Source organism: Salvelinus alpinus, chromosome 4 (assembly GCF_045679555.1).
Source record: "Salvelinus alpinus chromosome 4, SLU_Salpinus.1, whole genome shotgun sequence".
Lineage (NCBI taxonomy): Eukaryota > Metazoa > Chordata > Actinopteri > Salmoniformes > Salmonidae > Salvelinus > Salvelinus alpinus.
The window spans coordinates 22089098-22102585 of record NC_092089.1 but is presented as its reverse complement, the minus strand read 5'-3'; the positions used below and the strand labels follow the sequence as shown (position 1 = coordinate 22102585).

At 45.5% G+C, this 13488-nt stretch overlaps 1 protein-coding gene across 9 annotated transcripts in view; it reads right to left on the bottom strand.

Moving 5' to 3' along the window:
• Positions 1–13488, bottom strand: part of hdac9b (histone deacetylase 9b) — a 156673-nt gene that overhangs the window by 31484 nt on the left and 111701 nt on the right. For 7 of the 9 annotated variants that reach the window (XM_071396038.1, XM_071396039.1, XM_071396036.1 and 4 more), the window contains 4 exons: positions 7355–7590; positions 2832–3000; positions 1186–1309; positions 619–740 (listed from right to left, as the gene is read on the bottom strand). In XM_071396038.1, coding sequence (XP_071252139.1) covers positions 619–740; positions 1186–1309; positions 2832–3000; positions 7355–7525 — 586 coding nt within the window. In that variant the 5' untranslated portion in view covers positions 7526–7590. The remainder of the gene's footprint in view (positions 1–618; positions 741–1185; positions 1310–2831; positions 3001–7354; positions 7591–13488) is intronic. The other 2 variants (XM_071396035.1, XM_071396041.1) reach the window with 1 other exon arrangement.

Below are 13488 nucleotides of genomic sequence, written 5' to 3'. Positions count from 1 at the left end.
CTCGATTTCGACCTGATGCCTAGTCACTTTACCCCTGCCTACATGTACCTCCCTCAACTACCTCGTCCCCCAGCACATTGCTACGGTGCTGCTACTTCCTGTATATAACTTCATTCTGGTGTGCTTTATTGCTGTTGGGTTTTTGTTTTCAAATTTGACCTCGACATCGTTGGGAAGGGCTTGTTAGTAAGCATTTCACTGTAACATGTACACTTGTTGTATTCAGCGCCAGTTACAAATAACATTTGATGTGTGTGTGTGTGTGTGTGGGTGTGTGTGTGTGCGTATGTTTGTGTGCGTTTGTGTGTGTTTGTGCGTGCGTGTGTTTGTGTTTTTATGCTTGGGTGTTGGCGTGGTTGTGTGGCCGTACCTGTTTTCCTCAGTGGGAAGTCGTCCTGTCCGTCCTGAGGGGAGGGGAGTGTTTGGCCGTACCTGTTTTCCTCAGTGGGAAGTCGTCCTGTCCGTCCTGAGGGGAGGGGAGTGTGGGGCCGTACCTGTTTTCCTCAGTGGGAAGTCGTCCTGTCCGTCCTGAGGGGAGGGGAGTGTTTGGCCGTACCTGTTTTCCTCAGTGGGAAGTCGTCCTGTCCGTCCTGAGGGGAGGGGAGTGTTTGGCCGTACCTGTTTTCCTCAGTGGGAAGTCGTCCTGTCCGTCCTGAGGGGAGGGGAGTGTGTAGTGGCAGACAGGAGACATGCCTCCCAGAGGAGAAGAACTCTGGTCCAGAGACGTGTGGTGGGAGGACCTGGACACAGAACACACAGCGACAACCCCTCACAAATCTTGGTTTATTTCTTCTTGCCAAGTGCAAACAGTGATATATATATAAATATATATACATCATTTTGAATGATAAATAGTAACTGGAAAAGTTCATTTTCCTGAAGAAAAATGGTGTGCTTGCTTTATTTTTCCAGTAGTGGAAGAAGTTACTGGACAGAATCACTACAGTGAGTAGTGGAAGAAGTTACTAGACAGAATCACAACAGTGAGTAGTGGAATAAGTTACCAGACAGAATCACAACAGTGAGTAGTGGAATAAGTTACCAGACAGAATCACAACAGTGAGTAGTGGAATAAGTTACCAAACAGAATCACAACAGTGAGTAGTGGAAGAAGTTACTAGACAGAATCACAACAGTGGGTAGTGGAAGAAGTTACTAGACAGAATCACAACAGTGGGTACTTACGTGTACCAGAGCTTGGGGTGGTGGATGAGTGTGTGTGTGGCTCCGGCAGTGGACAGGTCCTTGTTTGATTTACTCAACAGAAACTCTTGGAGTTTCTGCTTCACCTCATTACTGGCCACAGCACCTGTGAGACCAGCAGCCAGAGAGAGACAGGGATTGGGGTCACCCTGGGGCTCAGGGGGTACAGACTTAGAGAGAGACAGGGATTGGGGTCACCCTGGGGCTCAGGGGGTACAGACTTAGAGAGAGACAGGGATTGGGGTCACCCTGGGGCTCAGGGGGTACAGACTTAGAGACATTGTGTCCCCTATGGCACACTATTCACTTTATAGTGCACTGCTTTTGTCAAATAAAAAATAAAAAGTAGCACACTATATAGGGTATAGGGTGCCATTGGGGACACAGAGACTGTCTACCAAAGGTATATCTATACAGCACTGTATTCCTATAGTAGGTTTTCATCACATCCACACATAGTGTTGCATTGAAATGTTAGAGACTGGGTTTAGCTATTCTATAGTATGTTTTCATCACATCCACACATTGTATTGCTCTGAAATATGACTCTCACATTGTATAGTTTTTGACAATATCCATAACTAGCACACCAAATATCAGGTATTTTATTTATCATAGAATTTATATTTCTGAGTGGATCCACATCTAATGTAGGAACATCTCCCTCTAGTGGGGGAAGAACATGCAACAATAAATCCCAAGCCACAGCCTTGGCTAGTGTTTCATTAGTCATCACTAGTCACTACAGCCTTGGCTAGTGTTTCATTAGTCATCACTAGTCACTACAGCCTTGGCTAGTGTTTCATTAGTCATCACTAGTCACTACAGCCTTGGCTAGTGTTTCATTAGTCATCACTAGTCACTACAGCCTTGGCTAGTGTTTCATTAGTCATCACTAGTCACCACAGCCTTGGCTAGTGTTTCATTAGTCATCACTTGTCACTACAGCCTTGGCTAGTGTTTCATTAGTCATCACTAGTCACTACAGCCTTGGCTAGTGTTTCATTAGTCATCACTAGTCACTACAGCCTTGGCTAGTGTTTCATTAGTCATCACTAGTCACTACAGCCTTGGCTAGTGTTTCATTAGTCATCACTAGTCACTACAGCCCTGGCTCGTGTTTCATTAGTCAACACTAGTCACTACAGCATTGGCTCGTGTTTCATTAGTCAACACTAGTCACTACAGCCTTGGCTAGTGTTTCATTAGTCAACACTAGTCACTACAGCCTTGGCTAGTGTTTCATTAGTCATCACTAGTCACTACAGCCTTGGCTAGTGTCTCATTAATCATCACTAGTCCCTACAGGAAATTTGAATTCTTGTTTCCCCATTGGTTGTTCATCTCAGTGTACAGCCTTGCACTGTTACAATCATTACCATTATGATAAAAGAGCCACAATGACACAAGATGAGTTAGCTGCCTCCAAGGTTTTGGTTGGTAAATTAGCAGTTAGTTATCGGTTAATCTCGTTCACGAGATCTATCTATCTATCTATCTATCTATCTATCTATCTATCTATCTATCTATCTATATATGCAGTATCAATTAGGTTGGGGAGTAGGTTAGTTATCAGTGATTGGGCAGAGAGTTAGCGGTGGTGAGTGGACTCGGTGGTGAGCCCTTACTCTCTCTGGTGCGCTCCTTGCCCCTGAGGCTGAGACAGAGGACATGCTGCTCCCTCCGATGTCTCTCCTGCTCCTTCTCCTGCTGGCTCTGCTGCTGCTGCAGCTGCTGCCTCCTCTCCTTCTCCACCAGCTCCTGCTGCTGCTTCATGGCATTCAGCTCCTGTTGCAGCTAACACACAGAGAGAGAGAGAGAGAGAGAGAGAGAGAGAGAGAGAGAGAGAGAGAGAGAGAGAGAGAGAGAGAGAGAGAGAGAGAGAGAGAGAGAGAGAGAGAGAGAGAGAGAGAGAGAGAGAGAGAGAGAGAGAGAGAGAGAGAGAGAGAGAGAGAGAGAGAGAGAGAGAGAGAGAGAGAGAGAGAGAGAGAGAGACCCAGTCAATCAGTCAGTCAGACAGTATGCACCCCAGCCATACAGTAACAAACTATAGTGGTGAAGGTGCTGTGTAGTGTAGTCCTGATAAAAAGGGGGAAACCTGTACTGAAAATAACTAGATCATATTGAAGTATTTACAGTGCATTCGGAAAATATTCAGACCCCTTGACTTTTTCCACATTTTGTTACATCACAGGCTTATTCTAAAATGGATTTGTTTTCCCCCCTCATCAATCTACACACAATACCCCATAATGAGAAAGCAAAAACAGGTTTTTCAAATTTTTGGGAAATGTATTAAAAATAAAAAACCGGAAATATAACATTTACATAAGTATCCAGACCCTTTACTCTGTACTTTGTTGAAGCACCTTTGGCAGTAATTACAGCATTGCGTCTTCTTGGTTATGACTCTACAAACACCTTTATTTTGGGAGTTTCTCTCATTCTTCTCTGCAGATCCTCTCAAGCTCTGTCAGGTTGGATGGGGAGCATCCCTGCACAGCTATTTTCAGGTCTCTCAAGAGATGTTCGATCGGGTTCAAGTTCAGGCTCTGGTTGGACCACTCAAGGACATTCAAAGACTTGTCCCGAAGCCACTCCTGCGTTGTCTTGGCTGTGTGCTTAGGGTCGTTGTCCTGTTGGAAGGTGAACCTTCGCCCCAGTCTGAGGTCTTGAGCGCTCTGGAGCAGGTTTTCATCTCTCTGTACTTTGCTCTGTTCATCTTTCCCTCGATCCTGACTAGTCTCCCAGTCCCTGCCACTGAAAAACATCCCCACAGCATGATGCTGCCACCATGCTTCACCGTAGGAATTGTGCCAGGTTTCCTCCAGACATGACGCTTTGAATTCAGGCCAAAGAGTTCAATCTTGGTTTCATCAGACCAGAGAATCTTGTTTCTCATGGTCTTGGAATCCTTAAGGTGCCTTTTGGCAAACTCCAAGCGGGCTGTCATGTGCCTTTTACAGAGGAGGGGCTTCCTTCTGGCCACTCTACCATAAAGGCCTGATTGGTGGAGTGCTGCAGAGATGATTGTCCTTCTGGAAGATTCTTCCATCTTCACAGAGGAACTCTGGCGCTCTGTCAGAGTGACCATCAGATTCTTGGTCACCTCCCTGACCAAGGCCCCGATAGCTCAGTTTGGCCAAGCGGCCAGCTCTAGGAAGAGTCTTGGTGGTTCCAAATAGGGCTGGGCGATATGACGATATATATTGTGCGACGATAGAAAAACGTCTATCGTTTCATATTATGCTCTATCGTTTATTTCGTTGTGTCGTAAATCACACTCTTTGAAACACAAACAAACATAGAGGAGAGTGAACGCAACACAGAGCACGGAGACACAGAGCACGGAGACACAGAGCACGGAGACACAGAGCACGGAGACACAGAGCACGGAGACACAGAGCACGGAGACACAGAGCACGGAAACACAGAGCACGGAGACACAGAGCACGGAGACACGGAGCACGGAGCACGGAGACACGGAGCACGGAGACACGGAGCACGGAGCACGGAGACACGGAGCACGGAGACACGGAGCACGGAGACACGGAGCACGGAGACACGGAGACACGGAGCACGGAGACACGGAGCACGGAGACACGGAGCACGGAGACACGGAGCACGGAGACACGGAGCACGGAGACACGGAGCACGGAGACACGGAGCACGGAGACACGGAGACACGGAGCACGGAGACACGGAGCACGGAGACACGGAGCACGGAGACACGGAGCACGGAGACACGGAGCACGGAGACACGGAGCACGGAGACACGGAGCACGGAGACACGGAGACACGGAGACACGGAGACACGGAGACACGGAGACACGGAGCACGGAGACACGGAGCACGGAGACACGGAGCACGGAGACACGGAGCACGGAGACACGGAGCACGGAGACACGGAGCACGGAGACACGGAGCACGGAGACACGGAGCACGGAGACACAGAGCACGGAGACACAGAGCACGGAGACACAGAGCACGGAGACACAGAGCACGGAGACACAGAGCACGGAGACACGGAGCTCGTACCTAAAAGAGGGGCTACTTCGGTCGTATGGACGTGGTTTGGGTATGAAAAGTCTGACACGGACCAGAAAACCGTCCTCTGCTAAATATGCCGCAGGCCGGTCCTGACAACAGGCTCAAACACCACTAACCTCTCTTACCACCTACGTAAGAATCATGTGAAACAGTACGGAGAGAGTCTACGGATGAGACTCAAAAAAGTACAGTCGAGTGCTCAAACCAAATCCCAGACTCAGACGTTGGAAGAGGCTTTTGCCCGCGGCACACCATATGGCAAAGAATCACAAAGATGGAAGGAGATAACAGCTGCCGTTACAACTTACATCTGCAAAGACAAGGCCCCAATTTACATGGTCCAGAAACGAGGGTTTCATGAGTTGGTGCTAACACTTGACCCAAGGTACCAAATGCAAATTGATATGTGACACGTATTAACGCCAAAATAACATGCAAAACAGGCAAGCCCCCCCAAATATATATATATATTTTAGGCCTGTATTTATTTTGTTTGCAACTATAGTTGAGGTGTTTTCTATTTACCTTTTTAGATTTTATACATTCATATTTTATATTTGTTACATGCTTAATTGAAAATTTGCACAAAGGTTATAAGTAAAAGGAGAAATAATCAAATATGAGTAAGTACCTTTATTTGTTGAGTTTAATTCTAAATTAAATAAGAAATAGGCCTTTACATGTGGTCATTTTATATCAACTATTTATTCATTGAATTTACCAAAAATGTGCTATATCGTGATATGTATCGTTATCGGGATATGAAATGACTTATATCGGGATATGAGATTTTGGCCATATCGCCCAGCCCTAGTTCCAAACTTCTTCCATTTAATTCCATGGAGGCCACTGTGTTCTTGGGGACCTTCAATGCTGCAGACATTCTTTGGTACCCTGCTCCAGATCTGTGCCTCGACACAATCCTGTCTCGGAGCTCTACGGACAATTCCTTCGACCCCATGGCTTGGTTTTTGTTCTGACATGCACTGTCAACTGTGGGACCTTATATATACAGGTGTGTGCCTTTCCAAATCATGTCCAATCAATTGAAATTACCACAGGTGAACTCCAATCAAGTTGTAGAAACACCTCAAGGATGATCAATGGAAACAGGATGCACCCAAGCTCAATTTCGAGTCTCATAGCAAAAGGTCTGAATACTTATGCAAATAAGGTAATAACCTGTTTTAGCCTTGTCATTATGGGATATTGTGTGTAGATTGATGATAATTAATTTAATCCATTTTAGAATAAGGCTGTAAAGTAAGAAAATGTGGAAAAAGGGAAGGGGTCTGAATACTTTCCGAATGCACTGCATCTTGAAGCATTGTTTCCAGTGAGTATCGGTGACTGTTTTTCTCCTAGCATAGCCTATACTCTAGCAACCTTGCATCAAAGATATAGTACCACTTTCACACACAAGAATTATGAACTACTATATATTCACTATTACTATACTATGCTATATTATTCCTATACTATACTATACTATATTATTGCTATTACTATACTATACCATTACTATACCATGCTAATATTACTATTACTATTGCTATACTATCACTATTGCACTATTGTTACTATACTACTGGATACCACTTCTATACTATACTATTACTATCGCTATAATATTACTATGCGATACTATTACTACACCATTACTATACTATCACCATACTATTTATATGATATTACTATACTATGCTAATATCACTATACTGCTACTGTACAAATTCTATACTACTACTATACTATGATAATGTTACTATATTATCACTATACTATTGCTATACTGTACTATACTATACAATGCTATGCTATGATATGCTATACTATACTGCACTATACTATACTACGGTCACTATACTATAAAATACCGTTGTTGTACCATACTATACTATTCAATACCATACTACGCTATGCTATACCATACTACGCTATGCTATACTGTGCTATACTATACTACTGTTGCTGTACTATACTACGCTATGCTATGCTATACTGTGCTATACTATACTACTGTTGCTGTACTATACTGTGCTATACTATACTACTGTTACTTGTTACTATACTATACTGTAGTTGATGTTGTAGTCCTGACCTTGAGGTGCTCCTGGAGCTGGGCCTGGTGCTGGCGGGTCAGATTCTCATGCTGCTTCTGGAACTCGCTGATCAGCAGCTGTTTCTGGACCTGCTGCTGTTTCTGGATGAGGAGCAGCTCCTGCTGCAACTGACGCTCCCACATTCCCGGGTCCGAGCCAGGCCCCAGCATCCTCAGGTCTGTACGCAGGTCCAACGGAGACACGGGGTCCAAAAGTACCTCTGGCTTAATGTCCACTGGGAGAGGGAGGGAGGGAGGGAGGGAGGGAGGGAGGGAGGGAGGGAGGGAGGGAGGGAGAATATGAACTATGAGCACAATATTTTCCTATATTATATTCATATTCATAAACATACCTACATTAGTCTTAGTGAGTTACCACTCTGAGTTACTTAACAGTCCCGTTGCAGAGAACAAACTGTACTTTGCATTACATGAGTACCTATACAAAGTGCATGGTGTTTTCAGCAGAGGAAAGAGGAGAAGCTTTTGAAGGGAAAGACAGCTTATGGGCACAGTGCCAAAAGAAAAAAGAGAGAGAGACAGGAACCAAAGACAGGAACTTCTCTCTGCCTCTCTGTCTCTCTGTCTCCTCCTCCCTGCCTCTCCTCCTCCCTGCCTCTCTGTCTCTCCTCCTCTCTGCCTTTCTGTCTCTCCTCCTCCCTGCCTCTCTGTCTCTCCTCCTCCCTGCCTCTCCGTCTCTCTACCTCTCTCTCTCCTCCTCCCTGCCTCTCCTCCTCCCTACCTCTCTGTCTCTCCTCCTCCCTGCCTCTCCTCCTCCCTACCTCTCTGTCTCTCCTCCTCCCTACCTCTCTCTCTCCTCCTCCCTGCCTCTCTGTCTCTCCTCCTCCCTACCTCTCTCTCTCCTCCTCCCTGCCGCTCTGCCTCCCCTCCTCCCTGCCTCTCCTCTTCTCCTCCTCCCTGCGTCTCCTCTTCTCGTGTCATCCTCAAAAAGCCACAATTATATTAGTTTCTATAAACAAACAGCAGATCACTTCCTGACACAAAGCCTTCAAGTCTTCAGGGAGCCCACTTAGGGCAACAGCACAGAGACTCAATGGACCCTTGGCACGACATGTCTCAGTAGTTATTTCAAGTATTTACATACAAATCCTGTCTGTTCACGGCTCCATAAATAAATAAACCATCTGTTTAGGGGATGTGCTCCCTCTTGACTCCCTCCACTCTGCATCATTAACCAGAACACATCTCTGGTTTCCAATTTAATGTTTTCATTATTAACAAAATAAAAATGTTTGTGAGTTTGGACTCTGTGTTTGTATGTTCTTGTTTTAGTGTCCCCAATCATACTTGAAATAGTTCAAGTAGAAAAGGGACAATAATACACATAAATATGCGTTGTATTTACATGTGTTTGTTCTTCGCTGGTTCCCTTTTCTTGTGGCAACAGGTCACAAATCTTGCTTCTGTGATGGACACTGTGGTATTTCACCCAATAAATATGGGAGTTTATCAAAACTAGGTTTGTTTTCAAATGCTTTGTGTATCTGTGTAATCTGAGGGAAATATGTCTCTAATATGGTCATACATTTGCCATTAGGTTAGGAAGTGCAGCTCAGTTTCCACCTCATTTTGTGGGCAGTGTGCACATAGCCTGTCTTCTCTTGAGAGCCAGGTCTGCCTACGGCGGCCTTTCTCAATAGCAAGGCTATGCTCACTGAGTCTGTACAAAGTCAAAGATTTCCTTAAGTTTGGGAAAGTCAGAGTGGTCAAGTATTCTGCCACGGTGTACTCTCTGTTTAGGGCCAAATAGCATTCTAGTCTGCTAAAAAAAATTGTGAATTCTTTCCAATGTGTCAAGTAATTATCTTTTTGTTTTCTCATGATTTGGTTGGGTCTAATTGTGTTGCTGTCCTGGGGCTCTGTGGGGTCTGTTTGAGTTTTTGTAACAGAGCCCCAGGACCAGCTTGCTGAGGGGACTCTTCTCCAGGTTCATCTCTCTGTAGGGGATGGCTTTGTTATGGAAGGTTTGGGAATCGCTTCCTTTTAGGTGGTTGTAGAATTTAACGGTTCTTTTCAGGATTTTGATAATTAGCGGGTATTGGCCTAATTCTGCTCTGCATGCATTATTTGGTGTTTTAACGTTGTACACAAAATATATTTTTGAGAGTCTCAATTTGGTGTTTGGCCCATTTTGTGAATTCTTGGTTGGTGAGCGGACCCCAGACATCACAACCATAAAGGGCAATGGGTTCTATAACTGATACAAGTATTTTTTGCCAGATCCTAATTGGTATGTCAAAAAAAAAATCTCTGCCCAAGAGGAGAGGATGGTTAAACCCAGGTTATTGTATCACTGTATCTCTCCTCCTCTCATTTACACCATAGAAGACAAGGCTAGTCCATCTCTCTGCCCCAGAGGAGAGGATGGTTAAACCCAGGTTATTGTATCACTGTATCTCTCCTCCTCTCATTTACACCATAGAAGACAAGGCTAGTCCATCTCTCTGTCCCAGAGGAGAGGATGGTTAAACCCAGGTTACTGTATCACTGTATCTCTCCTCCTCTCATTTACACCATAGAAGACAAGGCTAGTCCATCTCTCTGTCCCAGAGGAGAGGATGGTTAAACCCAGGTTACTGTATCTCTCCTCCTCTCATGTACACCATAGAGGACAAGGCTAGTCCATCTCTCTGTCCAAGAGGAGAGGATGGTTAAACCCAGGTTACTGTATCACTGTATCTCTCCTCCTCTCATTTACACCATAGAGGACAAGGCTAGTCCATCTCTCTGTCCCAGAGGAGAGGATGGTTAAACCCAGGTTACTGTATCTCTCCTCCTCTCATGTACACCATAGAAGACAAGGCTAGTCCATCTCTCTGTCCCAGAGGAGAGGATGGTTAAACCCAGGTTACTGTATCTCTCCTCCTCTCATTTACACCATAGAAGACAAGGCTAGTCCATCTCTCTGTCCCAGAGGAGAGGATGGTTAAACCCAGGTTACTGTATCACTGTATCTCTCCTCCTCTCATGTACACCATAGAAGACAAGGCTAGTCCATCTCTCTGTCTCAGAGGAGAGGATGGTTAAACCCAGGTTACTGTATCACTGTATCTCTCCTCCTCTCATGTACACCATAGAAGACAAGGCTAGTCCATCTCTCTGTCTCAGAGGAGAGGATGGTTAAACCCAGGTTACTGTATCTCTCCTCCTCTCATGTACACCATAGAAGACAAGGCTAGTCCATCTCTCTGTCCCAGAGGAGAGGATGGTTAAACCCAGGTTACTGTATCTCTCCTCCTCTCATTTACACCATAGAAGACAAGGCTAGTCCATCTCTCTGTCCCAGAGGAGAGGATGGTTAAACCCAGGTTACTGTATCACTGTATCTCTCCTCCTCTCATGTACACCATAGAAGACAAGGCTAGTCCATCTCTCTGTCTCAGAGGAGAGGATGGTTAAACCCAGGTTACTGTATCACTGTATCTCTCCTCCTCTCATGTACACCATAGAAGACAAGGCTAGTCCATCTCTCTGTCCCAGAGGAGAGGATGGTTAAACCCAGGTTACTGTATCTCTCCTCCTCTCATTTACACCATAGAAGACAAGGCTAGTCCATCTCTCTGTCCCAGAGGAGAGGATGGTTAAACCCAGGTTACTGTATCACTGTATCTCTCCTCCTGTCATTTACACCATAGAAGACAAGGCTAGTCCAGCTCTCTGTCCCAGAGGAGAGGATGGTTAAACCCAGGTTACTGTATCACTGTATCTCTCCTCCTGTCATTTACACCATAGAAGACAAGGCTAGTCCATCTCTCTGTCCCAGAGGAGAGGATGGTTAAACCCAGGTTACTGTATCACTGTATCTCTCCTCCTGTCATTTACACCATAGAAGACAAGGCTAGTCCATCTCTCTGTCTCAGAGGAGAGGATGGTTAAACCCAGGTTACTGTATCACTGTATCTCTCCTCCTCTCATTTACACCATAGAAGACAAGGCTAGTCCATCTCTCTGTCCCAGAGGAGAGGATGGTTAAACCCAGGTTACTGTATCACTGTATCTCTCCTCCTCTCATTTACACCATAGAAGACAAGGCTAGTCCATCTCTCTGTCCCAGAGGAGAGGATGGTTAAACCCAGGTTACTGTATAACTGTATCTCTCCTCCTCTCATGTACACCATAGAAGACAAGGCTAGTCCATCTCTCTGTCTCAGAGGAGAGGATGGTTAAACCCAGGTTACTGTATCACTGTATCTCTCCTCCTGTCATTTACACCATAGAGGACAAGGCTAGTCCATCTCTCTGTCCCAGAGGAGAGGATGGTTAAACCCAGGTTACTGTATCACTGTATCTCTCCTCCTCTCATTTACACCATAGAGGACAAGGCTAGTCCATCTCTCTGTCTCAGAGGAGAGGATGGTTAAACCCAGGTTACTGTATCACTGTATCTCTCCTCCTGTCATTTACACCATAGAAGACAAGGCTAGTCCATCTCTCTGTCCCAGAGGAGAGGATGGTTAAACCCAGGTTACTGTATCTCTCCTCCTCTCATTTACACCATAGAAGACAAGGCTAGTCCATCTCTCTGTCCCAGAGGAGAGGATGGTTAAACCCAGGTTACTGTATCACTGTATCTCTCCTCCTGTCATTTACACCATAGAAGACAAGGCTAGTCCATCTCTCTGTCCCAGAGTAGAGGATGGTTAAACCCAGGTTACTGTATCACTGTATCTCTCCTCCTCTCATTTACACCATAGAGGACAAGGCTAGTCCATCTCTCTGTCCCAGAGGAGAGGATGGTTAAACCCAGGTTACTGTATCTCTCCTCCTCTCATGTACACCATAGAAGACAAGGCTAGTCCATCTCTCTGTCCCAGAGGAGAGGATGGTTAAACCCAGGTTACTGTATCTCTCCTCCTCTCATTTACACCATAGAAGACAAGGCTAGTCCATCTCTCTGTCCCAGAGGAGAGGATGGTTAAACCCAGGTTACTGTATCACTGTATCTCTCCTCCTCTCATGTACACCATAGAAGACAAGGCTAGTCCATCTCTCTGTCTCAGAGGAGAGGATGGTTAAACCCAGGTTACTGTATCACTGTATCTCTCCTCCTCTCATGTATACCATAGAAGACAAGGCTAGTCCATCTCTCTGTCTCAGAGGAGAGGATGGTTAAACCCAGGTTACTGTATCTCTCCTCCTCTCATGTACACCATAGAAGACAAGGCTAGTCCATCTCTCTGTCCCAGAGGAGAGGATGGTTAAACCCAGGTTACTGTATCTCTCCTCCTCTCATTTACACCATAGAAGACAAGGCTAGTCCATCTCTCTGTCCCAGAGGAGAGGATGGTTAAACCCAGGTTACTGTATCACTGTATCTCTCCTCCTCTCATGTACACCATAGAAGACAAGGCTAGTCCATCTCTCTGTCTCAGAGGAGAGGATGGTTAAACCCAGGTTACTGTATCACTGTATCTCTCCTCCTCTCATGTACACCATAGAAGACAAGGCTAGTCCATCTCTCTGTCCCAGAGGAGAGGATGGTTAAACCCAGGTTACTGTATCTCTCCTCCTCTCATTTACACCATAGAAGACAAGGCTAGTCCATCTCTCTGTCCCAGAGGAGAGGATGGTTAAACCCAGGTTACTGTATCACTGTATCTCTCCTCCTGTCATTTACACCATAGAAGACAAGGCTAGTCCATCTCTCTGTCCCAGAGGAGAGGATGGTTAAACCCAGGTTACTGTATCACTGTATCTCTCCTCCTGTCATTTACACCATAGAAGACAAGGCTAGTCCATCTCTCTGTCCCAGAGGAGAGGATGGTTAAACCCAGGTTACTGTATCACTGTATCTCTCCTCCTGTCATTTACACCATAGAAGACAAGGCTAGTCCATCTCTCTGTCTCAGAGGAGAGGATGGTTAAACCCAGGTTACTGTATCACTGTATCTCTCCTCCTCTCATTTACACCATAGAAGACAAGGCTAGTCCATCTCTCTGTCCCAGAGGAGAGGATGGTTAAACCCAGGTTACTGTATCACTGTATCTCTCCTCCTCTCATTTACACCATAGAAGACAAGGCTAGTCCATCTCTCTGTCCCAGAGGAGAGGATGGTTAAACCCAGGTTACTGTATAACTGTATCTCTCCTCCTCTCATGTACACCATAGAAGA